At 37.9% G+C, this 25,327-nt stretch overlaps 1 protein-coding gene, 3 long non-coding RNA genes and 5 pseudogenes across 10 annotated transcripts; 5 read left to right on the top strand and 4 right to left on the bottom strand.

The window, feature by feature from the left end:
• Positions 1–2,809: 2,809 nt before the first annotated feature.
• AT2G10256 lies at positions 2,810–4,819 on the bottom strand (annotated as a pseudogene; the record flags this gene model as incomplete). The annotated part of the gene is made up of 1 exon: positions 2,810–4,819.
• Positions 4,820–6,152: 1,333 nt separating this feature from the next.
• AT2G05465 lies at positions 6,153–6,847 on the bottom strand. The gene is made up of 2 exons (NR_140080.1): positions 6,754–6,847; positions 6,153–6,364 (listed from the first exon to the last, which is right to left on the bottom strand). It is a non-coding gene; the product is annotated as an other RNA (long non-coding RNA).
• Positions 6,188–6,657, top strand: AT2G05485. Its single transcript, NR_140081.1, has one exon. It is a non-coding gene; the product is annotated as an other RNA (long non-coding RNA).
• A 510-nt stretch (positions 6,848–7,357) lies between the features above and the next one.
• On the bottom strand, positions 7,358–7,572 carry AT2G05495. Its single transcript, NR_140082.1, has one exon. It is a non-coding gene; the product is annotated as an other RNA (long non-coding RNA).
• Positions 7,573–7,950: 378 nt separating this feature from the next.
• AT2G10260 (Ulp1 protease family protein) lies at positions 7,951–10,664 on the top strand (the record flags this gene model as incomplete). Of its 2 annotated transcripts, NM_001161039.1 has the most annotated exons (8): positions 7,951–8,370; positions 8,540–8,791; positions 8,864–9,034; positions 9,203–9,623; positions 9,701–9,791; positions 9,877–9,912; positions 10,390–10,419; positions 10,514–10,664. In NM_001161039.1, the coding sequence occupies 8 exons, from the start codon at positions 7,951–7,953 to the stop codon at positions 10,662–10,664; spliced, it is 1,572 nt and encodes a 523-aa protein (NP_001154511.1). The 2 variants fall into 2 exon arrangements, with proteins under 2 accessions (NP_001154511.1, NP_001154510.1); NM_001161038.1 differs by lacking the exons at positions 9,701–9,791; positions 9,877–9,912 and adding an exon at positions 10,082–10,206 and having other exon boundaries at positions 9,203–9,619; positions 10,296–10,462; positions 10,573–10,664.
• A 648-nt stretch (positions 10,665–11,312) lies between these two features.
• On the bottom strand, positions 11,313–12,182 carry AT2G10265 (annotated as a pseudogene; the record flags this gene model as incomplete). Its single annotated transcript has 1 exon — positions 11,313–12,182.
• Positions 12,183–12,919: 737 nt separating this feature from the next.
• AT2G10270 lies at positions 12,920–14,091 on the top strand (annotated as a pseudogene; the record flags this gene model as incomplete). Its single annotated transcript has 1 exon — positions 12,920–14,091.
• Positions 14,092–15,392: 1,301 nt separating this feature from the next.
• On the top strand, positions 15,393–22,623 carry AT2G10280 (annotated as a pseudogene; the record flags this gene model as incomplete). The annotated part of the gene is made up of 1 exon: positions 15,393–22,623.
• A 1,798-nt stretch (positions 22,624–24,421) lies between these two features.
• On the top strand, positions 24,422–25,098 carry AT2G10285 (annotated as a pseudogene; the record flags this gene model as incomplete). Its single annotated transcript has 1 exon — positions 24,422–25,098.
• Between the last annotated feature and the right edge of the window lie 229 nt (positions 25,099–25,327).

A 25,327-nucleotide genomic window follows, 5' to 3' on the forward strand; every position in this document is an offset into this window, starting at 1 on the left:
AATGGTTGTTCGTAATCATTCATAAAATTTTCTAATAGTCAACATACTATGTCTCTATTTATCATCTGTTCATCACTAAACCAGAATTCTACAAAGAGATAAGGTTATTATTGATTCAGATTTAGACTTTAGTTTTTCCAAATGTTTCGATTGAAATTCCAATCTTTGAAATTGTTTCTTTGACCTTAGCTCTTATATGGGTAAATATTGCTAATTCTATTATTAAATTATGTATCATCAACAAATCCCAAATCGTGAGAGGTCATTTTTAGATTGGTTAGTTTAAACCAATCGCTTGTCAGAAATGTACAATGAACCGAGTTAATATATGTATTGAAATTGGAGAGCGTATAGATTTAAACGGTTAATTTTGTTACATGAGAAGCGTTATAATTAAGTTTGTTTCCATATATATATTTCATTGTATTTTTAACTATCAATCTGAAGTTGATTTCGAGAAGTTTGAAATCGTTACCTTGAATTCTATAAAGATGAACAATCAATCTCGTGTGTACAGAGTTTTGTTTGAAACCCCTAAATTTAGTATATTTTGTTACATGAGAAGAGTTAATTATGTATTGGTGATTGTGCTGATTTGTAGGAGGTAAATTGACGTATCATATCACTAAGAAGAGACCTAGTGGACCTATTTGTCTAGTTATTTTCAAGAGTAAGTAATATTCTGAGTCATACCCTCTCTGATTTGATTTGGTACAATCTAAAGCTGTCTACTTTGTTTGATTTTGGATTGACCCATGTTAATTGTAGTGAGGTTATTGTATTGATTGATGCAAATGTCTTAGTTTATGTTGATTTGTTTGTAGTGAGATCATAATTTTACACTTTTGTTTGTTATATATGCAAATTTAACAACTGTTATTTTTTTTTATCACATGGACAATGTGTGCATTGTTTTGCCCTTGAATATTAAAATGAAATTAATAAAAAAAGAGATTATATCTACTAAACTTAATAAGGTGGTCATTATTAACTCAATAAGTTGATAAGAATATATACCTACCTTTATGCTTTTGGAATTTGATGAATAAACAAACAAAATTTTATTTTCTCAATGTATCTTCAAATGATTATACTAGAGTAAATTGTTTGATTCCATATAATATAATTTATCTTATTGTTTGATAAATAGTAATAACTTATACTGCTTGTATATATGATATAGCTAACTTCATATTATTCAATCTGAAATTAGTAAAACAGAACTTTTGGAAAACAAAGTTACATTATTATGGAAATAATGTATGAGGTCATAACAAATTTTCCACTCTTGTCTTTCTCATTAGCTACAGAAGCAAGATGAACATTAGAATTCCACTTTACCCTGTTAAAGAGACAAATACACTCGTGTTAATGCTTCAATGTCATTAATGAAAACTCAACCATTTCACGTAGTTAACTGTTGAAAAACAAATTATTGTGATTTTGAATGTAGTAAAAGAAAAAAAAATATTAATGATCACAGTAGATATCGTCAGAAACAATAGGAGCACGAACATATGTTTCGTTGCCCGATACTTGCCAATTGTTTTGGCAAGTGTAAAATTCTCGATAAAACGCCACTTTCCAGATTTGATGAACCTCTGAAACTTATTCACTTGTTCCTTCTTAATTGTAGCATGGATCAAAGTACCCTATAAATTATAGAAATACAATATGATATTAAGTGTAATGCACAAATATTTTTTTGAATATAAAATATATGAATATCAAGACTTACTGTTATCAACAAGTATCATTTCCATAGTTTTTCCTGTGTACTTTGTGTATTGAACCCATGAGTGCACACTCTTAACTTGGATTTTCTATTCTATTTTGAAAGGCTTGATTTCGGAAAGGCTAGAGATGGGTAACTGTGCAGTCATTTTATGATGAGGAAGGGGAAGAGTAATGTTGTTCGATTTTTGAAGGTGAGTGTATGATTCTTGGAATTATTTGTAGTAAATAAATTTTGTGGAGCAATTAGGTGGTATTGCGAATATTTTCAGTTCATTAGGATATTAGTGAATAATCTTTGATAAGGTATATATTCTTTTTGCAAAAGGATCAAAATAATTAATTGTATTAGTGTGGGTAAGTCATCATATTGTTGAATGATAATTAGTTTAGGAGAAAATTGCTATTAATAAATTGAATAGAATATTCTCATCCTATTATTCCTATGAATGTTTAATGTATATGATTCAGTTATTATAAGTTTGGTATGAAGATATTCGGATATCTTAATAGTTTTGACATTTCTTTGTTATCTATACTATTTAAGAAAATTCTAGATAGTGCAATTGCACTTAATTCCGAAATTAAGGTGATTTTCAAGAATTATGGGATAGTGATATTTTGGAAGTTACAATTTTATTTTTGTTTGCCTTATAGAATATATGTGTCACTATGATTTCGAATATAAATTCTTGTTATTTATTTGTGTTCACGCACGCAAACTATGGGATGATGATATTTTTGAAGTTACAATTTTATTGTTGATTGCCTTATATCATATATATTAAATATGATATTTTGAATCTAAATACTTGCTATTTCTTTCCGTGCAAATTAATGGTCATGTTAGTGGGCCATATAGTCACGAGGCCCATATAGTCCAATGCATAAAATCGTTTAAATATTTGACCCGATAATAGAACCGACAATCGAATAAGAATCCTTGTCTTTTTATTATGTTAAATGACCAGATTACCCATGGACGAATACTTAATTTAGTCATAGACATTATAAAAAACTATCCTTCAAAGATTGTAAGTTTCCCAATGATTCCCAATCAATAATATAGATACAAGTAGAAGATAAAAAAAAAATGATTACGTGATTCAATATTCTCACGTTCAGCAAGCATTTCTTCTACTCTTTAATCTTCTTCATCATCACGATACCAATCTTGAATGCATATAAGAGCCTGCACGGTTCTTGGTGTCAATGAACTATAAAAACAATCAAGAACTGTACTTCCCGCACTAAATGCAGATGCAACTGTTATGATTCATATAGTCAATAAATCTCTTGCAATCAATGTCAATACCTTATATGTAGAACATGTTATCTTCCACCAATGTTAAATTTTAAAATCTGGATTCGTATGATCCTCCCGAACATCATCTAAATAAGACTGACTGTAGCTCAGATTTTATAACCACAGCTACTTCACTTTCCTAAGCATCATCATACATTGCATCCATCAAATCTTGTTTCTTCCCATTGTCCTTAAAAGGTTCTCCTTTTTCATGCGAAGATACCACAGGATCTTGTGATAGTAGATACTCATAATGTGCAAATAATCTGTCCAAAGTTGATGTGATCTTTTCTATCAAACAATTAGCCTCAAATTCAGGATACACACCTTCCATCATCCACTTTACCCATCTCATTTTATATTGTAGATCCATAACTGCTTTAACATAGATCAACATATTTGTATTATCAAAGTTTCCCCAATACTTATAAAACATTAGCTTCATTTTTTAGTCATAGTTTTTGTGTGCTCATCCTCCATTCACCCCATCTTTACTATCGTCCAACCCACTTTGAATATCTCTTTCATATATATATTTTCAGTAACATATTTAGATACAAAGATATTAACTATTTTATCATAAACATACTGCAAGATATTGGATAGTACATTAACATAAGACAAAATTGTCTTGACTTGGTACATCATCACAAATTCTGGTAAGTTCGGAAACATACTTTTTATCTTCAAGCTTAAGCATATCAAACCCTTTTTTCAGAGCCACAACAACTTTTACCATCAAAAATGTTGAATTCCATCTTGTTTCAACATCTAAACAAAGAACAGCCTTTGATTGAACCTTTTGAATCTCTAAACACTCCTTAAACCTTTTCAGCCAATCCGGTGAAGAACAAACATACCTAACAGCTAATCTAATCCTTAAGATTGCTATGTTTGTCTCGTGAAGACCATCTCTCACAATCAACTCAAATAATGTGCTCCACACCGCATATGGAGAAAATAACCATTCAAAACACTTGTTCCCCGTGAAGGCACCTTTTTCAAGTATTTTAATGCAAGATGATTAGAACTTACATTACCTACTTTAATAGTGAGAACTTTACTGACTTCCCAAAAAAACCAAGCACTTCTCAAGCATTCTACCAATTGTTTCACCAACATGATTATCACTTATGCAGAAATTGATGATTCTCTTATGTCGCTTCCAATCCTCATCTATATAATGAGCTGTTAGACACATGTAGCTCATATTCAATATGATTGTCCAACAATATGTAGTTAAACAAATACTGCCTTTATAGATTCTAAAAAAGTTTTTAAGTTTACTCCTAGGCATGACCAAAATATAACTGTAATCGTATTTCGGACCGTAACCAGACCGTTTCTAAATCGTAATCGAACCTAACCGTATAAAACGGTTAATAACGTAACCGCTAACCGTAAAAATACATTATTTACAGTTAAAAAATATATTAACCTTAACCGTATCAAAATCGTTGGTTAACCGCATGGTAAACCATATAAATATGAAACGTTTTTTATTTCTTATTTTGTTTAATATATGAAAGAATTTGATTGTTATATTATAATGAGTGTGAATGATTATAAGTGAATGAATAATGACACAGTACAAGTAAAAAACTAACGATGGAGTAGCATTAGCCTTTCAAAAATACTTTGACCAAAATCGTTTTAAATTTATTGTTAGATTAAATAAATTTAAAATTTGTGTAGATATTTGAAAAAAAACTAATAAAATAGAACAGGAAAAGCTTTAAACATAAGATAATTTACTCTAGATAGAGTATATAGATAACCTAAATTAATAGCTAATATCAAAAATAAAGAACAGTTTTGATGTTATATTATAAACTGAATTACTCATGATAACAAAATCAAAGTGAATTGTAGATGGGCAAATACCACGGATTATGACAAAGCAGTAGATTGTGAGTGGTTATGATTAACTATCTAAGAGTGTAAACATAATTTTCTTAGGCTTATCATATTAAAAATAAATATAAAATGTTCATGTTAATCTATTTGCATAAAAAGCTGACCCATGTTTAAAGACTTGAGCAAATTTTGGAAACTAATAATGTTGCCGTTTATGACCAAGTCACCAACCTTTGTTTAACTTAAAAATTTTCAAAGATTATTTTCATAAATATATTAACCAACTTTTCTAAAAATTTCTAAAACAAAGATTATTCTTCTTGCTTCATCCAATCGTAAAAGAGATTTTTTTAATCATATTTTTGAGCTTTATTTATTTTGTTTAAAAATATCTTCCAATTCATGTCGATCTAACATCGGCACAGCCATAGAAGATGTTCATAACTCAATACCACCCATCAATATTCAAGAAAATGAAACTAAAGAATATGCTAACACAAGTTCAGGAAAGCAACGTCCGAATACTTCCGATATTTCCAAGGTACACGTTCGTAAAGAAAAAATTGATGGAAAAATGAAAGCATGTTATAATTACTGCAATAAAAGTTTTATTTGGAAATCGGGTTCAGGATATGAATCATATAGATATCATTTGGTTAACAATCATCCTGAAAAATTAGGCGGAGAAACTCAAAAGGCTACATCTCCTAGCAAAATGTGTTGATGTTGACCACCTTTCATTTAGCTTTGGTGAGAAACTGGGTTTTAATAAATTATTGTCAAAAAACATTAAATTCTCAAGCTAAGAGAGTTCCTCGAATTACTCTTACTCGTACATTAAAATCACTTTATCGAAATCCAAAAAAAGATTTAGAATGTTTGTTTTCCGGTTTACCTAATAATGTTTCATATTTGGAATGATCAGTGGCAAATTCATCATAATATGGGTATTAATTCTCATTAGTTTGATAGTGATTTGATTATTCAAAAGAGAATTAATGTATTTTCGAGTTTTTGATGAAAGACATACATCTCATAATGTTTTGAGATTAACTGAAAATTATCCAAATTGACACAAATATGACTATTAATAACTAGATCAACACCATAATCTTGGGATTAACTAGATTAACACAAATTTTGTGTATAATGACCAAAAACCCTTTGCCTGTTTTTGTTTGAAATTTTTATCCTTTAAAATCATCAAAATTTTATTACTAAATACAAATTTTAAACACAAAAAACCCTTAAAAAACACTATTAGGGTGTATCGGTTTCTGAGTTTACTATGTCTACTCATATTTCCCCCATTCACAAAATCGTAAAAAACATCGACGATGCCAAAGAAGAACCCAAACTTTGACTCGCCAGCAAAGGAGACGCAGAATTTACTTCTCCTTCATCTACACATTTTGTCTACGTCGCCGGAGCTTCATCTGCCCAATTTGTCGCCATCGCTGCCGCTTCATCTGCACAATCCATCGCCGTCGTTTCATTTGCACAATCTGTAGCCACAAACGCGCGATTTCTGGCGCCGCAGATATAGGGGAATAGCCGTACTCTCAATTCATCTGCACAATTCGTCGCCGTAGTTTTATCCACACAATTCGTCGCCGTCGTTTCATTTGTACAATATGTACCCACAGACGCACGATTTCTGCCGCCGCAGATATAGAGGAGTAGCCGTACTCTCAATTCAGACATCAAGGTGAGTGGTCTCTTCTTAATTTCTATTTTTCTGTTGCATGTCCTCCTCGTCAATAGTATTTGTGGCCAAATTCATCGGATTATTCATTAATCCATTAACAATTGGGTTAAAATTAATCATTTTCTTTGAGAACCTTTAGATGAGAAACCTTTTGTTTTGATAGACTCTTCTTTTGTTTGTTGCTGATCGCGGAAGGAAGTCCATCTGCAGACTTAACTAAATTCATCAAAAATTCTGAGTGGTGACTGATTTTAGTGTCATTCGGTAATGTTTGTAGACAAAACAATCGGGTTTTTAAAGAAAAATTAGATTGTTTTAGCTACATATTTTAGGTATTCAATTAATTTATGATTGATTCTAGTGATATTCGATTAGTTTATTAATTTAAACACCTAATGATAGTTTATTTGTTCGATTCTGAATCCAATTTGTTGTCAATTTTCTATTTTCAATTTTGGTTGACACAACTTTTGTTTCTTGGAGATCGTCCTCCTCATTGAAATTTGTTGTCGTATTCCTCAGAATCTTCATTTTTCTGGTAAGGATTGTTCCCAAAATCATAGTTTTTGTTTAAGGAAAATAACTCAAGAAATCCGTATATCAATTTTCAATTTTGATTCACTAGTCTTTTTTTATTCCGGTAAGATTTGTGGACAATAACATTCGCCGTCAAATTCATCGGATACTTCTTTATTCCGGTAAGATTTGTGGACAAAATCATTGTTTATTATTTTTTAAAGACTAATTATTACCAAAAATGGGAAGAAGGTTGATATAAAATCCAATTGTTGCTACAGATTTATGGTGTTTTGATACCATGGTGACTGATTTTTTTTGTGTTGGCTTTGTTTGAGATATCACTTGTTCTGTTTCTATTTTTTTTATTACAATCGTTTATTAAATGATTAATCTATTGCTCATTTTATTTGGTGTTTCTTAATTTTTTTGGAAGTTAAGTATGACGTCATCGAGTAATGTCTTCAAGTATCCTCCTCGTCTTTATGAAGAAGGCAAATCACCATTGCAAAGTTGAAGCATGAACAACAATTGCTTTCTAACCAAGATTGGTTAGATTAGAGACGGTCTAGGTTTGGATGTGTGGCATGTTTTGGAGAAATCTTCTAGGTGTGTTTATCAAGCTTGTCCACCTAGAGTACATGTGGGCTACACATAAAGTACATCTCTTCCTCACAAATCAGTTGAAAGTTGGTAACTTTCATGAGATATGGTCTATGGTGGATGGTAGACCACTCTGATTCTCTTTAAATAAGTTTGCTACTATAATAGGGCTGAATTGTGATCCTTTTGACCCGTCGAATAATTTCAAAGCTGACCACAGTTAGTTATGGAAGGCAATGAAAGTTCCACCTCAGAAGGTCCAATGTTCAATGAGTTAAAAAATGTGATGGGTTTTAGCAAAGCATGGAATTTTAAAGATATGTTGATGGTGGGTAGGTTGTGTTTACTATCTATGGCAATACATGGAATACACCACGGATCTAGAATTCCTTTACCTAGTGCTATTAGAGTTCTTGATCTAGTGGGTTTTGAGAAATATCCATGGGGTCTTGTGGCTTTTGAATCTCTAATTAGATCGGTTAAAATTGTTGACTTTGACAAAGAGGGTAGTTATGTTATTTATGGATGCGTTCACGCTTTGCTTATTTGGGTGTATGAGAGTATCCATGGTCTAGCAGAGACTTTTGGGATGAGAAGGCCTACATTGACTGGTGTTCCACTTCTTGATTGGCGTTCAACTCGAAAGGTTATCAACTGAAAGAGTTCATCAAAAAGGAGAAGGCGTTGCATGGAGAGGTTAGTATTCACATGTTCTGTATTTAAATAAGATTTTTTTCTCACCAAACACTAATATATTATTTCTACGTTGTATGTAGATGCGTGTAAAACACATGATAATTCCTATTACATAAGAGAACATGTACCTTCAATGGAGTGATGCAGAAGAAGATAAGGATGTGAAGCTTGACAACTTGATAAAAGACATCATCCATAATCTTCTTGCTTTAGATGCTTGGAAAGATGTGCAAGTATTTTGCATTGCTAAGAGTAAAACAAAAGCTATTGTGGCTAGCGAAAGTATCACAATCAAGGGGAAACAAGTTATGGAGGCCGAATCTTCAAAAGTTGAAAACAAAAAGCAGAAGATAGTCTCAGAAGATAAAGAGGTTAGTTATTCTCATCTTATTACTGAATGTGATTATACTTTTAATAAAATCTGTACATTTAAATGATTCTAGGTTGATAAGGATGAGAAGAATAGCTTTGCGGATATTCTAAAGGTGATGAAAACACTGAATGAGACTATTTCAGACGTGGGCAAGAATCTGAGTTGTAAGATCGATGCTATGCAGACTAGATTTGAGTCTCAGATTGTTGCATTTGAGATAGAGTTAAAGGAACTGAAAGAGGTAAAACCAGCTTTTATACCTACCATTATTACCAATTCGAACAACAATAAAGTCTCATCTTATTATTGTTTGTTAATTAGTAACAATTGTATTTTACTTTTCGACTCTATAAATAGGTTATTGAGAAAAATGTTGAATATTAATAAAGATTATTTGTTTGTGTTGCAGTCTTCGAAAGTAGAGGAGAAGCCATCTTCAGTGGATGGTTTACCTATTCAAAGGGTGGTAAATAAACCTAAAACAGTGCAGAAAAAAATAAAGGTAGAAGGTGAAGTATATAACAAGAAGAAAGCTGTGGGAAACGGGGCAAGTAGAGGTGTAGTAAAGGATGACAAGAAGAAGTTAGTTTTGAAGCAATCTAAGGTACCTACTCTCAAGGGCTTCAAAAAACCAAAGAAGACAACATCTAATGATGATGTTCAAGATGTTACTGACCAAGTAGTTGCAGAGAACTTGAAGATGGTTTCAAGTTCTGAAGATACATTCTCCGATCCTCAACAGCAGCGCAATAGTAAGGCACTTTCTGCAACATTGACTGCTTTCGTAGATAAGATAAATCAGATAGATGGAGATGGAATTACAACTGTGGGTAGACGCATGCTACAACTAGCGGGTTCTTAGAAGTACCTTTTGTTGGTAACTCAACAGTGAAGCGCATCATTACAGAAGAAGTCCCTCCTCCATTGATACCTGATCATCAACAACCTGTTACAAATGAGAAACTGAATGCACTCATGGATTATCTTGCACTTGATGAGTTTGATTTGCAACTATTCTTTTATACTTCATTTAGCAACATTTTACTTCGTCTATTTAATCATTCTGTTTCAATTGATTTGCAGGGAAGATCCACTAGAAACCACTTACGACGACATGAAGTTCTATTGGCATATTATGACTCCAAGAAAATATTGGCCGGATGAAAAATAGGGATGGTTAAAAGACTATGTCAGTGACACATCAATGTTTTTTTAATAATTTCATCTTATTAGACTCAGACTTTAAGATTTTGTAACCATCTTAAATGTTGTTTTTATTGAAATGTAGCATATAGCTGTTGCGTTGACTATGTTCCGCAAAAGGATGATGTGTGATCCTTCAATGTACCCTAACCAACAGATAACTTTCTTGGATCAAGATATGATCATTCCTTTGTCTAATAGTTACAGTAGGTTTAAAGGAGGCAGAAATGATTTCAAGTTCAGAGACTACTTTGTGATATAGACTTGCTAATGAGGAGGATTAATATCTATGATAGTAGTCCACACATGACCACTGATAAAGAAATGGTTGAACAATCCATGTTTTTGATGCTTATGATCCCTGCTATGTTGAGTGCTGTCATTCCAATTCAGATACGCAAGAAGAGCTTTGCAAAGTTGGAAGTGAAAAGGATTACAAAGAAGGTCCTTGAGAATAAAGATCTAGGTGATTGTGCTGTTTAGCACTGAAATACATAGAGTGTCTGGCGCTTGGAAGATCATTTGATGGCCTTTGCGATAAAAACATGTTGGCTCTACGGATTAAACTTGCTACAGAGATATTTGATGAAGTCAGAGATTTAGCCGGACCGGGGAAGTTAGATCCTCGTGGTAAAGAATTCAAGATCCCTCACATGGAGGATTCATAGTAGTGTAGGCTCTCTACTGTATGTGACCTCGGAGTTGTAGATTTTTTTTAATTGACTTTGGCAGACATATGTTGCAGGTTTTAATCATTGTAATATTCTTTCTTTGTGGTTTTTAAACTCATAGACATATGTCACATGTTTTTTACTCTGTTTTTAATCACTCATTTCTTTTTCTATTAGACATCATATTGATCTTTTAACGATCTTGTAATTAATTAATCTTATTTGACTCATAAACACAATAAAAGCTGAAATGGTTTCTCAAGATGTCGAGTGACACACAAGCATGAAGCTTTATGTTAAGTGACACACAAGCATGAACCTTTACGTTACGTGACACACAAACATGAACTTTTACGGCGAGTGACACACAACCAAGAAAACTAAGAAACCTTTACGTTAAGTGTGTCCTTTACGTTAAGCTGAAATGCTTAATCAAGATTAAGTGTGCCCTTTACATTGAGAAATAAACCGAGAAATAATACAAGCATGATTCCACACGACATCAAGTATAAATAAAACACCATTTAAAAGTCTAACTAGTGATCAACAAAAGTATTTTGAAGTAGAAAAACAAGTAAAAGTGTTAAAAACATAAAACATAAGGCCTAAAAATCAAAGTTTATGAAGTACAAGTATTACGATTGTGTCCTACTTTATTGCAATTACCACAAGTGTATGGCTTTGTTTGCTTCTTTTATGCATAGCAACCTCCAATGCCGATATAATTCTCGAATTTTATGGCCTTCCCGGTTGTTGTCGAGGTATGGGGGTAAGCAAACAGTTGTCGCCACATGTTGGGGAACGGATATAGCAAACTCTCTTGGCATGATAGCATTCACATATGCATTGTACAGGTAGTTCTTGTGATAACACAGATGACACTATACACCTTCCTATTTTTCAGCTGCTGCAATTGCGTGTGCACATGGCAATTTCTCCACGTCAAACCGGCGACATGTACACTTTTTGTCTACCAAATTTAAAACATAGAGAGATGTTCCAATTGTAACTTGAGCTTTAACAACATCTATATCTTGATAGTCCATTAACTGAGCATACTTAATGCGGTTTTGTAAAATGAATAACATAGTTAAACTTATATACATGTTTACTCGTCATTGTTATAATGACTGAAGTAAAATATATCTGTAGAATTTTCTCTACACCACGTGTCAAAGATGTAGTCATTTTTAATGCATCGGCTCACGATCCGAAAACCATCGTGTCATCATGGATCTTATTTCCTGTAATAGTTGAGTAATAGGAAAACTCCTGGCATGTGACACCACATTATTCATTGATTCTGCAATGTTGCTTGTAAGCAAGTTGTACCTATCACCTAGGAAATGTACATGTGTCCAGAGTTGCACATCTACCGTTTCTAGGTAAGCATGTAGTGCAAGATTCATCATTTCTTCCTGATAAAATGTGGTTTGAAAGTCGACTTGTCTAAAAGCATTAGCCGCCTTCTTAACCAATCCGAATGCTTCTTTACCTTTTAAACGGATGTTGATTCTGTAGATCAAACAATGAATTTATACTAAGGGGTTAGATAAATTCACTTCTCTCTTAGCTCTAAAGTAATCAGAAAAGAAGAACAAAGTTGCTTGAATAAGAAGCTAGCGTTTTTGCTATGACAAAAGTAGTGTTTTTTTATTAGGTTCTAGATCCATTGAATATAGGACAAACCCCTCTATTTATACAATGTTTCCTTGATATCAGAATCTGATAAACTTCTAATTATCTAAGGTTTAAATCTTCATTTCTTCTATTCTTCACAAGATCCTCTTCTTTCAAAATGAAAGTCTTCTCTTTCCGAAGTTCAGGAAGTCGGCTGGGCGATCTCTAGCCATTGAATTAGGTCTTCTGGCGACCTCACCACTTTGGCCCATTAACAGGCAAACCGGGGTATCCCGGTTAAGTTGAATTCTCGATTTGATTCACATTCCCTCGGTTTAAACCGGTATTGACGGAGGTGCTAATTCCTGCACCAACAATTAGTCCCCCCCCCTCCAGTTCGGAGAATCCGAATTGCCTAATTCGAAATTTTCGAATTTTGAAAATGAATATTCGGTTCAAACCTTGGAATGTGTGAATTAATCATTAGATCTCCGAATCCATTCGTATTTCTGGGTGCATTCAACAAGTGTTATCGTCTCGCGTCCACACGCGCACGTGAAGTTCGGAAATCGAAGCGTCCCGTAGGTTTAATGATTACTTCATAGGTTTGTCGCCCACTTCCTCCTATTTATACTCGATTAAACCCTCGAGAATTCACTTTCCGCCGCTTGCAAGAAGAATCAAAGGTAGCTCTCATTCTTCTCCCTGCGAATTATTTTTCGTTCTCCGTACTTTTATCGAATTTTCTGATAATGGGTAAGACTATCATCGTTTCCTCCTCCTCTTCCTCTTCCGATAGCGAAACTACAATGTTAGTTTGCCATAAATCTCGATTCGTAGAAAATCAAAGAGCCGAGGCCCAATCTAGTCGGGCTAATCAAATTGAGATTCCGAGGTTGATAGATGAATCAGATCGGGATGGCGATGACGGTAATCCGGCTATCCTTCCAGAAGAACCGGTAAACTATCTGGATCGATTCAAACCCCTCATCGATCTGGAAGTCGCTTACAACGTCAATCCGAGATATTCAGAAGCTGAAGTCGTGGCGAGGTCCAATTAAGACCGCCGAATTTGATCTTGATCCGGTTGTCGACTAGAACAGTGAGATCACTGCGAGTGAAACTCTCTCAAAAGAAGAATCCGTCGTCGAACTGCTTTCTTCTTGTGGGTGTGGAGATCGCCCAATCATATACATGATTCCTGGTGCAGACGATTGTCCCTGGAGTCCTCCCAAGGGGTATGTTTGCTTATACGAGGCCTACTTCAGGCAATGCCACCTCTGGTTTCCAATCCCGTCCTTAATCATTTCTTTCCTCACTCGCCGTCGTATGGCGATCTCCCAACTTACTCCAGCAGCAATCTGTAATTTCGTCGCTGCCTTGACTTTTGGTGCTAAGGAAGGCTATCGAGTGAACGTTGAAGAGCTGACAACGATGAAAACCAGTAGGTCGCCTGGATACTAGGTGGTAAACAATCGCCCCAAATATAACTTCCTCCCTGGCCCTAAGGTTAGCAATTTCAAGAACTGGGAGGAGTTCTACTTCTTTGTTAGGGCTGATCTTGAATCTTACGAGAGTCCGTTCTCGGGAAGGAAGAGGATGTGGGCAGAGGATCCTGGTAGACTTCTCTTAAACAGATAGGACTTGAAAGATCTTGATTTTGAACTCGTTCTCATAATTTCTCTTCATATTGCAGATCGCTACAAGGCCAGCCCAAAATTTCCTTCTGAGTTCCTAGAGGTTAGAGAGGCGATCTTCCGAGCTCACAATCGTACGTAGAGAAGTATCACCCGGTCGCGAGTGATATAACCCGATTTTCACCGATTTTATCTATGTTTTATGTATAGGATTTTGAGTCTTTATGTTATTTCTCGGGTCTTTTTAGTGTCTTTTCAGGTATTCTATGCAATGGGACAACAATGGAGATAAGGAGACATTTTGGAGCAAAATCTAAGGAAAAGGAAGTTAAGGACGATTTTGGTTCAGGAATCAGCGAGGAGTGTCGACCGACACACTCTTGGTGTCGATCGACACCAGTTTCAGCCCAGCAAAAACCCTAGACGCTTTCGAGTTTCCAGAAACTCAAGTTTGCCCCAGAAGACTTCCCTATTTGCATTATTAGTCTCTGGACGTTTTTAGGGTCTATATATATTGTTTTTAGACCTAAGTTTCGTTTATTAAGTCTTTTATCAAGTTCTTTGCAAAACCCTATTGTGAGAGACATAAGCTATTCATTCGTTGTTCTTCAGAGTTTCATTCAGATCGATATATAGTGAAGAGATCCCTTCTTTCCCATTCTCTATTTACTGTGTTTATGCTTTTTAACTCAATGCATATTTATTGTCTGGATTTAAGATCTAGTTAATTACTCTAGATCTAGCATTAAGAACAATCAAAGATGAAGAATTCTATAGATAACCTAGCAAAGGGGGCAATCTACTAAACCATATGAATCCTTAATGAGAAACCCTATTACTAACAAGCAGATTACTCAGACATATTGGATTGATGAGTCTGGTTTATATGTGTGTAATAAGAATCGGCCTATTTACTAAGATGAACAATTGAACTCGTTAAAAATGCATATTTAGGTTGATAGTCTCTCGGCTTCTCCGGTCACTATTAGCTATAGATATAGGGAGTTTGGCGGCACGCCCACTGGTTATTCCATAATTAGAGTTTGAGTTTAAGAATGGTTTGATAACAACCTAGCTTTCATTAGATCTACTAACCAATAGTTTCCTGAGAATACCCTGTTCCTAGCTCTTTATTAAATCGTTTACAACCCAATCAATCTGCTGTTTTCTTAATTTCATTTTCTTACTATTTCACTCATACCCTGCTAGCTTAATCTTGACATTTAACTCACTGTTTGAAAGAAGAACTCCGTGAATTCGATCCTAAAATACTACAATTGATCTCTTATTTGAGAGAGTAGTTCTAGGTAATTTGAACCATATCAAATTTGGTGCCGTTGCCGGGGTTCTTAGGAATCATCATTGAGTTTACTCACGCGTTTTTTGTTTTCTTCTTTTCTGTGTTTCAGGTGTATGCCTAGGCAAACAAGGAGCACAAAACAGAAGGAGCTTATCAACTTGTCTGTTCTGGACTTAGAAAAACTTGAACGCACCAACAGAAAAACTCAGAAATTAGCAATGGTTGACAGAGTCATCAGAGGCTGGTCAGAGATTGGATGATCATGGACTCATCCTACCTGAGGACGCCAATGAGGATCAGGCGCGCCTCAATGCGCAATTAGCTGCTAGAGACGCAGCTGGGCTTGGTGTCGACCGACACCAACTGGGTGTTGATCGACACCATCGAGAGCAGCACACAGATACAATCGGTGTCGAACGACACAACAGAGGTGTCGATCGACACCAACACCAGATTCCTGCAGCTATTCCTCCAGCTGCGGAACCACGTCGTACTCTTGGGGATTTCAACAGGCCAGACCTGTTCTAGCTAATCGATCAGCGATTGTACCCCCACCATTCCAAAGGAACAACTATGTGCTTAAGCCTGCCTACTTTGCTTTAGTTAGCCAGCATCCTTTCCATGGCTTATCTCATGAGCAGCCAATGGATCATATCGAGCGATTTGAAGATCTTGTTTTGAGCATCAAGGCTAATGGAGTCTCAGAGGACTACCTACTGTGCAAGCTCTTCCCTTATTCACTTGCTTGGGAAGCAGCTTCTTGGCTGAAACAACTTAAAGCAAGTTCCCTCAAGACTTGGAGAAGCATCAAGATAGCCTTCCTGAACAATTTCTACGATGATGCTAAGTCTGAGGAGTTGAGAAACAAGCTCTCTACCTTCACACAAGGTCCAGCTGAAGCTTTCAAGGCTGCTTTGGTTCGTTTCAAGGAGTACCAACGAGATTGTCCACATCATGGTTTCAGTGAGGTACAACTTCTAGGTACCTTCTTCAGAGGAGTTGATTGGAGATACCAGATAGCTCTAGATGCAGCGAGTAATGGTAACTTCAACACACGTTACCCAGCTGATGCTACACCCCTGATAGAGAACCTCGCTTGCTGCAACAGTACCAAGAATGCTGATTTTGAGAGGAAGAAGATTGCTGGAGCTATTTGAAGAAATTAGATGGCAGAGGTGAATGCTAAGCTGGATTCGGTTCATAACTTGCTCACAGGGAAGAAGCATGACCACTTTGGAGCTGAGGAAGAGACTATTGAGCCTGAGCATGAGTCAGAGGAACGAGTCTTCTACATAGATGGTCAGGGATACAGGAAGTTTGGGCAGCCACAGGGCAACTTCAGTGGCAACAGGTTTAAAGGGAACCAGGGTTACTCCAACTACACTCCAAAGCCTGCTTTCCAAAAGACTTTTCCTCAAAGCAACTTTCTGAGGAACTATGGTAATTCAACTTACCAAGCCTCCCCCCCCCCCCTCCACCCTCATTAGAGACAAGAATGGAATCGATGCTTGAGCAGATTTTGGAAAGCCACACAAAGCTTGTTGTAGAGTTTAATGGCAAGTTTAATGCTGTCTACACAGATCTTAATGGGAAGATCGACAATCTGAGCTCTCGCTTGAAGAAGCTAAATGTATAGGAAGCTCAAACTACACAATCTATCAAGAGACAAGAGGGTTTTCTTCCTGGTAATCCTGATGCTAACCCAAGGAAGAGTTGTAATGCCATCTTGATCAGAGAAGGAGATGATGTGTGGGAAGAATTGGATACTGAAGACGAGTTGGAGACGACACCCTCCTGTGTCGATCAACACCATATAGGACGCTCTTCTCAGAGACGACTCAATACGACAGTGTCGATCGATACCCCTCTAGTGCCGATCAACACTGGATCAGGACTGCACCTTGTGAGGTGCAAGAACCTATGCAGCCCAAGTCTGTCTACACTCCTCCTGTCCCTTATCCAAGGAGGCGTCGTTCTAAGCAGGAGCTTCATGCTGCTAAGTGCACATCCATAATGGAAAAGATCCTCCACACTCTTCCTAAGGATGCTTCAGAGACATCTTCCGCCTCACTCAACAAGTATGTCAAGCGAGTTGTTGACAATGAAGCAAAGCTGCTTACCAGAGACATTAGTGCAATCATGCTGCTTAAGGCCAAGAAGGAGAAGGCACAGGGGGTAGAGATAGCTGAGTACATCCGCACCATTACTCTTGGTCAAACCACTAAGAAGCTTGAAGATCAAGGTAGCTTTGTCCTTGATTGCTCTATCTCCACAAGCAGATTCAGCCGCTCTTTGTGTGATCTGGGATCGAGCATCAACCTCATGCCCAAGTCTGTTGCTGAGAGACTAGGCATGACTAACTACAGACCTACTCGCATCACTCCTCTCTTCGCGGATCGTTCCAAGCGAATCCCAGAAGGAATCCTTTAAGATGTTCTTGTTAAGGTTGGTAACTTGATATGTCTATAATTTGCATGATTTAGGCATTCACTCTTCACCACTTTGTCATTGTTTCATCCACATTTCATCTCATTAGGAGTCGTTTTAGTGTGTTTTACATACTTAGGACGATTTTGCATTAGGATTGCATGTGCATGGCATATTTGGTTGTTTTCAGGTACTTTGGATGCTTTTGGAGTTCAAACAGAGGAAAAACAGAACATGAAGTCAGAATGCCCAATGACGCCTTCAGCAAAAGTGCTCTATCGCAGCCTCGGAGCCCTGCCAGGGCAAATCACTCTATCGCAACCCCGGAGAAGCAAACAGCTTAGTTTCACTCAATCGCGAAGCCGGAGGAATCACCCCATCAAAACCACTCGATCACCACTCTATCACCAGGAAGCCTATCTGCTCATTCTGCACTCAACCAGACAAGCTGAGAACAAAGAAGAGAAGAGAAGCCGAAGAAACCACTCGATCACACCCTCATGACATCCACTCGATCGCACTCGATCACAAGGTCGCTGGACCATTCAATCTCGACTTCACTACATTTCACTCGATCGCAAGACGGAGCCCCTGAAGCCCAGTTTGATCAATGACATACTCGATCACTAGGAAGCTCATTTCTGCCCGTCAGATGCCAATGACATATTCGGTCGCAGGATCATGACGTGAAGATTCGCTATATATTTAGTTTCCTTATTTGTTTTATTTCTCGCTTATATAAACTGCCTCTTAGGGTTTTCCCTAGGGCGTGGGCTATTATCCGCTATTATCCGTTTTTATCTCGCTTTTACATTTTTGCAACTTTGATAGCCGCAGTGTTTCTCCTGTGACTTTGTAGTTTTGTTTTCAAGTATTTGATATTCAGTTTTCGTTTAAGTCATTCGTCATTTTTGTTATCATGTTTTCAATTGTTGCTTTGTTATTGTCTTTGATTATGTCTGAGTAGTGAACTGTATTTCTGAGGATGGGATAGAATAGTTGTGGTTTACTTGGTCGTTTTAGGTGGTTGAGTTTAGAATACTAGAATCCCTTCTTGGACGTTGAGGAAAGCTTGGAAAAGCAGATATGAATCTCTGGCAGAAAAACAACTTGATGAGATGGAAGCTGTGATGCCCTTAATAGAAGTCCTCAAGTTGATTTCAGACCCTCACAAAGATGTGAGAAACCTGATACTGGAAAGGCTCAACATATATCAGGATTCAGATTACGAAGACGATGTCATTATGCATCAAGCCGCTGGTGAGAGGATTATTCAAGAGAAGCTGGAAGATCCTGGATCTTTCACTCTGCCATGTTCCATTAGGCAATTGACTTTCATCAATTGTTTAGGTGATCTAGGAGCCTCAGTCAGTTTAATGCCACTCTCTGTGGCAAGGAAGCTGGGATTCGTTCAGTACAAGCCCTGTGACATCACCTTGATCCTTGCTGATAGAACTTCAGACCTTTCAGCATTCTAGAGAACGTGCCAGTAATGATAGATGGAGTTGAGGTACCCACTGATTTTGTCGTGCTTGAAATGGATGAAGAGTCTAAGGATCCGCTGATCTTAGGAAGACCTTTCTTAGCCTCAGTGGGAGCAGTAATAGATGTCAGATATGGTAAGATTGATCTCAACCTTGGGAGGCATGTCAAGTTACAGTTTGACATCAACAAATTTCCGACAAGGCCACCAACAGAAGGAAAAACCTTAGAGGTCCAGAGAGCGGTTCCAAGTGAAGGCCTTGAGATCAAAAGAGCGAAGGAGCAAATTTTGGTTCAAAGTCCGCCATCGAACTCGACTACTCGATCGAGTATACCCTCCTCACTTGATTGGCTGGAACTCAATAGGAAGGCTGATCTACAGAACAGAACCATTCAGAAGCTGAGCTACACTGTTGAAAAGCTTAGAGACAAACTAAGTCAAATGCAAAAGGAGGTTCAGCCCCAGGTCAACCGTGACACGATTTCAAGAAAGTAGATCACCTGGGATTGGTCAGAAGAGAAAGACTATCCTCCAGAGGAGAAAGCAGCCTACTATGAGGAAAGAAGAATTGAGTACTCAGCTGTGCAACTATCGAGGGAGGATGCTGAGTATGATGATGATATCAGTGAAGAGGAGGACTTCTCAAGTTCCCTCTGTCACATTTTCTCCACTTGATTAGTGTGAGGAGTCATGCTAGAGACTCTAAACAAGCTCAGTTGGGAGGAAGTCCCATGACTATCCCTGTATATACTTTTTATTTATTTTGTTACTTTTGATTCGTTTTGGTTGTGTCGTTGATTCTCAGGAAATGAATAACAGCTGGAGTGATCAACAAGGATGTGATCGAGTGTTAAAATGAAAATTTTCCAATTTTTTTTTTTTTTTCAAATACTCGATCACAACGTAGGAGTGAAAGCTCAGGAGTGCGATCTAGTAGATTCGGGATAACAATTTTCTACTAGATCGCAAAGAGGAGTGAAAGTGTCCACAGAACGTCAATGACAAACCTCAGTCCCATTAAGCCTACTGGATTTCAATCTCCACCAAAACTCCAAAAAGTCCATGCTGTGTCCAATTGTAGCCCATGACACGAAATTAAAGGATCAACAGCCCATACTCGATCACAAGGCGCGTGACTTGAAGGAACCCCATCCTGCCGACATAAAGCACCATGCTTTATCACCTTATCACTTTGCCGACATCATAACGGGCATTGCATCCCATCCGTCCGTTTAAAAGCAACACACCTCCTCCACTCATTCAAATCGCAAAGGGAGATAAGTGTCACTACTCTTCACTTTTCTTCATCACTTGTGATTTCAAAACATCTCTCTTGTTTATCTCTCTACTTCACTACCAAAAACGCTCTCAACTCTTTCGTTGTTGCTAGCTGTTATTGACTAAAACAGAACCTCAGAAACTACTCTATCGCAACCCTGTCTCTCATTTGCTTGCTTCACTCGATCGCGACCTAAGCTCTCACTATCAAATTCTACTCGATCACAACTCTATATCAACAGGACGTCATTTCTTTCATTGTCTTTGTTTGTTTCTCACTAACCTACTGAGCTTTAGTTGTGAGTTTCAAATCGATTTCAGCTTCAAGATGAGTTCACACAGCTACGAATCATCTATGGATGCCGACTACAATGTTGATGATGCTGAATCTTGGTCAACTAGGCCAGAGAGAGAAGCAGATGAGTATAGGCGATTTGTGGAGGAAATAGAGCGAGCAGTCGCCAATGACAGGAGAAGAGAAGAGATAGCCAGAGGGAAGAGGTCAATGACGTAAAAATTATGAGCTAATTGATGAAGAGATGGAAGATGATGCAGAGTACATTCCGGAGCAAACCCGCAAGACCACCAAGTCCCTAATGAAAGAAGACAAGCTGACGCCGGGAGACTACTACAAGGCTCTCAAAAGAAATCCGTTTTGGGGAACAAGATATCCTCACCCGGAGACAATGGCGGAGTTAGGCATCCTGGAAGACGTTCAACTCTTGTTCGAGAAATGCCACATGACAACACTCATGTCTCATCCCTATCCTACCTATGAGGATGAGACACTTCAATTCCTTTCATCACTTTAAGTGGAATTGCTTGAGGGGTTGTCAGCTGCTGAGTTAAGAGAAGAAGGGCTTGGTTACTTAAGCTTCACCATCGACGACCGCGACTATATCATGGCGATCAAGACGCTGGAATCCATGTTTGGGTTTCCCAGTGGCACGGGAATGAAACCGAAGTTTGCCCGAGAGGAATTGAAATCTTTGTGGAACACGATCGGAGACACCACCAGCTTCAACTCTGCAAGATCCAAGAGCAACTCCATCCGCAATCCCGCCATTCGCTATTTCCAGAGAGCCATGGCCAATGTCCCTTACGCTAGGGAGATATCAGCCACTGTGACAAACCAAGACATGGAGACGTTAGACCTGGCACTGCTAAGTTTTCTCCGTTACACCAAGGACGGGAAAACGATGAAGGGAGATACCAATGACACACCACCGTCAATGTATCTTCTCAGTCACTTATGCAGCTACAGAGGGTGGGCGATGGCCAATGACAAGAAGAACGCGAAAGGAGCCCTTTGCATTGGAGGAGTGGTCACACCAATTCTCCTATCGTGCGACGTCCCGCTGCGACCGGATCCAATCCAACCACGTTGGATGGATATCGCCCATCTCAAGCTTGCCCATGTGATCGAACATAAGGTCTATGACGGGAGGTACGCTTTCAAGTTTGATCACCCGTCAACAGGCGAAGCAACTATTCTTCTCGCATTCAGTGAAATGACAACCATCACGGTGAGAGACAACATCGACTTTTCGCCACCACAAGAAATCCTCCATGCTGTGATTGGAGGATCCGCGTCCCGGAATGCTGAAGAAGTAGAAGGTCAGAGTGACAATGAGGAGACCAATTGGGAGAACTATGACACGAGCCGCTACCACTTTGAAGAACACAAGCCCCCTTCACGAGAAAGCAAGAGTCTCGCTGAAGCACACCGGAAGCTCAGTCTAACCCAAAGGTGGTGCAAGTTTCAAGACAAGATCATCCATAAGTGTGTCAAGGCCATTGACAACATGCAGAAGGCAATCAGTTGCACCACATCCACCAGTGCGATCACCAGGGACAACCTGCCTGAAGACATGCCATCCAGGCGTCATGACATTGCCCCGCCAAGGCAATCTGCTTATCAACAGAGAGAACGCGCTGTCTCGCAAGAACCCGCACGACACTCGTCTCACGAGGTCAGGGAGCACAAGAGGCGGAAGAGCGCTAGGATGGTTCGATCATCAAGCAAGGGTCGGATAATGTCGGGGCGGAGAACACGTCAGCGTCGTGCTGAACAACCTGCTGGGGTTGCGATCGAGCACAATGACGAGGAGATGGCGGAGCCACATCAAGAACCGGTCATGCCTGCTGAGTACACTCAAGCAGATATGGATGACTACATCTCCAGGACATTCTACTGAGGTAACACACCAAAACCCTTAGTAAATACCGCTTTTGTTTTTGTTTCTGTGTTTATCTTGAATTCTTTCACAAATTTTGATTACACAAGGGACTGTGTAATTTAAGTTTGGGGGAGGGTTCAAGACGTATTTGACTTGTTTTTTGTGAATATCATTTGAGTCTGCATATCATCTAAGTCATAGAAAAAAACAAAAAAAATTTGAAATTTTTTGAAAATGAATTCCACAAAAACAGAGTGATCATTTAGTTGCATTTAGAATCGAGTCTAGAGTGTTTCATATAGGATTGTTGCATATGCATAGGGGATAATGAGGAAATAGCCTTGTAAGCATGATGATTCACTAAAATGAGTTATTAGTTCTCTGAGGCATTTGAATGAATTTGAAATAAAACCGCACCATGTTCTATAGAAACCACTCGATGCATGTCATGACACCTTTCCCTGTCAATTTGAACTTGAATCTGACTTATAATTATCATGTTTGCATCGTTTTTGAACTCGTGGATAGAATACATATTTGGATTTTCTTTCACTTATTCACCACTCTTGTTAATCCAAGTAGCTGCTTCTATTATTGGAGTAGTTCCCCCACCCTTAACCAACCCTTCTTTCAAGCCATGTTATTTTGTGAGAGCATGTGAGGCCTATTTTCAGGATTGAGCTTGGTAGAACGTGTTAGGTTTGAGCCGACAAGAGTAGTATCTCATGTAGTTCCAATCCGCGTTTTCGGACTTGGTAGGACTAGGTGGGAACTTATTTGGGGATTGAGATTGAGTGTGAAAAGAAAAAGAAAGAAAAAAAAATGGGTTAGAGTCTTTAGGAGAAAGAAGCTGAAAATCATATTGTGGTCTAGTGAATGTTTGAGAAGCATAGAATTGTTAAGATATGCTCTAAAAAAATAGATGGCAACAAAAACAGAAAAAGAAAAAAAAAAAAAAAAAAATGATAAGAGCCATAAGAGTTAAAGAAAAACCCAATTCACTAGATTAGACTCATAGAGTTTAAGAAAAGCTTCTCCTTAAGAACAAGAGCCAAAGAAAAGAAAAGGAAACATTGATCCAAGAAAAAATAGAAATATGCCTTTAGTGCAAAAGAGTAGACTTATGATCATCATTGGGTTTAGAGATAGGACCATCTACTTGTTATTCACGGTTTATGTCATTGGGTAGATGGGATGCTATTCTTGTATGCATAGGTTGGCACTTACCTTTAGCATTCTTCTAAAGCTTAGTCCTTTTTCATTGAGAGTCCCCTGCTACTAAAATCTAAACCACTAAAAAGGGACCATCTTTGTCTCATAACCTGTCATTAGCCAAATGAGTTCACTAGCGATGCATATCTTGATTCATGTTTTTGAACTTAATGAATGTTAAAGGGATTGGTTGATCTTGACGCATTGTGCATTTGAGTGTAGGTTTGGATCATAACAGAGCATGGCTAAAGTTTTTGAGTAGAAGTCGATCACCTCGCATCTTAGAACTGTTAGCTGGTACATTGATCTTAATTGTCATATCTCATGCTTTGGTTCTGAATCCCCAACTTCAAACCTCTCCTTCTGCTTATGTCTTCTTGTTTGCTTGAGGGCAAGCAAAGACTAAGTTTGGGGGAGTTGATATGTCTATAATTTGCATGATTTACGCATTCATTCTTCACCACTTTGTCATTGTTTAATCCACATTTCATCTCATTAGGAGTTGTTTCAGTGTGTTTTACATACTTAGGACGATGTTGCATTAGGATTGCATGTGCATGGCATATTTGGTTGTTTTCAGGTACTTTGGATGCTTTTGGAGTTCAAACAGAGGAAAAACAGAACATGAAGTCAGAATGCCCAATGACGCCTTCAGCAAAAGTACTCTATCGCAGCCTCGGAGCCCTGCCAGGGCAAATCAATCTATCGCAACCCCCGGAGAAGCAAACAGCTCAGTTTCACTCAATCGCGAAGCAGGAGGAATCACCCCATCAGAACCACTCGATCACCACTCTATCACCAGGAAGCCTATCTGCTCATTCTGCACTCAACCAGACAAGCTGAGAACAAAGAAGAGAAGAGAAGCCGAAGAAACCACTCGATCACACCCTCATGACATCCACTCGATCGCACTCGATCACAAGGTCGCTGGACCATTCAATCTCGACTTCACTGCATTTCACTCGATCGCAAGACGGAGGCCCTAAAGCCCAGTTTGATCAATGACATATTCGATCACTAGGAAGCTCATTTCTGCTCGTCAGATGCCAATGACATATTCGGTCGCAGGATCATGACGTGAAGATTCGCTATATATTTAGTTTCCTTATTTGTTTTATTTCTCGCTTATATAAACTGCCTCTTAGGGTTTTCCCTAGGGCGTGGGCTATTATCCGCTATTATCCGTTTTTATCTCGCTTTTACATTTTTGCAACTTTGATAGCCGCAGTGTTTCTCCTGCGACTTTGTAGTTTCGTTTTCAAGTATTTGATATTCAGTTTTCGTTTAAGTCTTTTATCATTTCTGTTATCATGTTTTCAATTGTTGCTTTGTTATTGTCTTTGATTATGTCTGAGTAGTGAACTGTATTTCTGAGGATGGGATAGAATAGTTGTGGTTTACTTGGTCGTTTTAGGTGGTTGAGTTTAGAATACTAGAATCCCTTCTGGATTAGTTGCGCTTATTGCTTATTTCACTGGCTAATGTGGAGTATGAGTCCAGACGTCCAGCGCTCAGAAGGCGTT

Source organism: Arabidopsis thaliana, chromosome 2 (genome assembly GCF_000001735.4).
Source record: "Arabidopsis thaliana chromosome 2, partial sequence".
NCBI classification, from domain to species: domain Eukaryota; kingdom Viridiplantae; phylum Streptophyta; class Magnoliopsida; order Brassicales; family Brassicaceae; genus Arabidopsis; species Arabidopsis thaliana.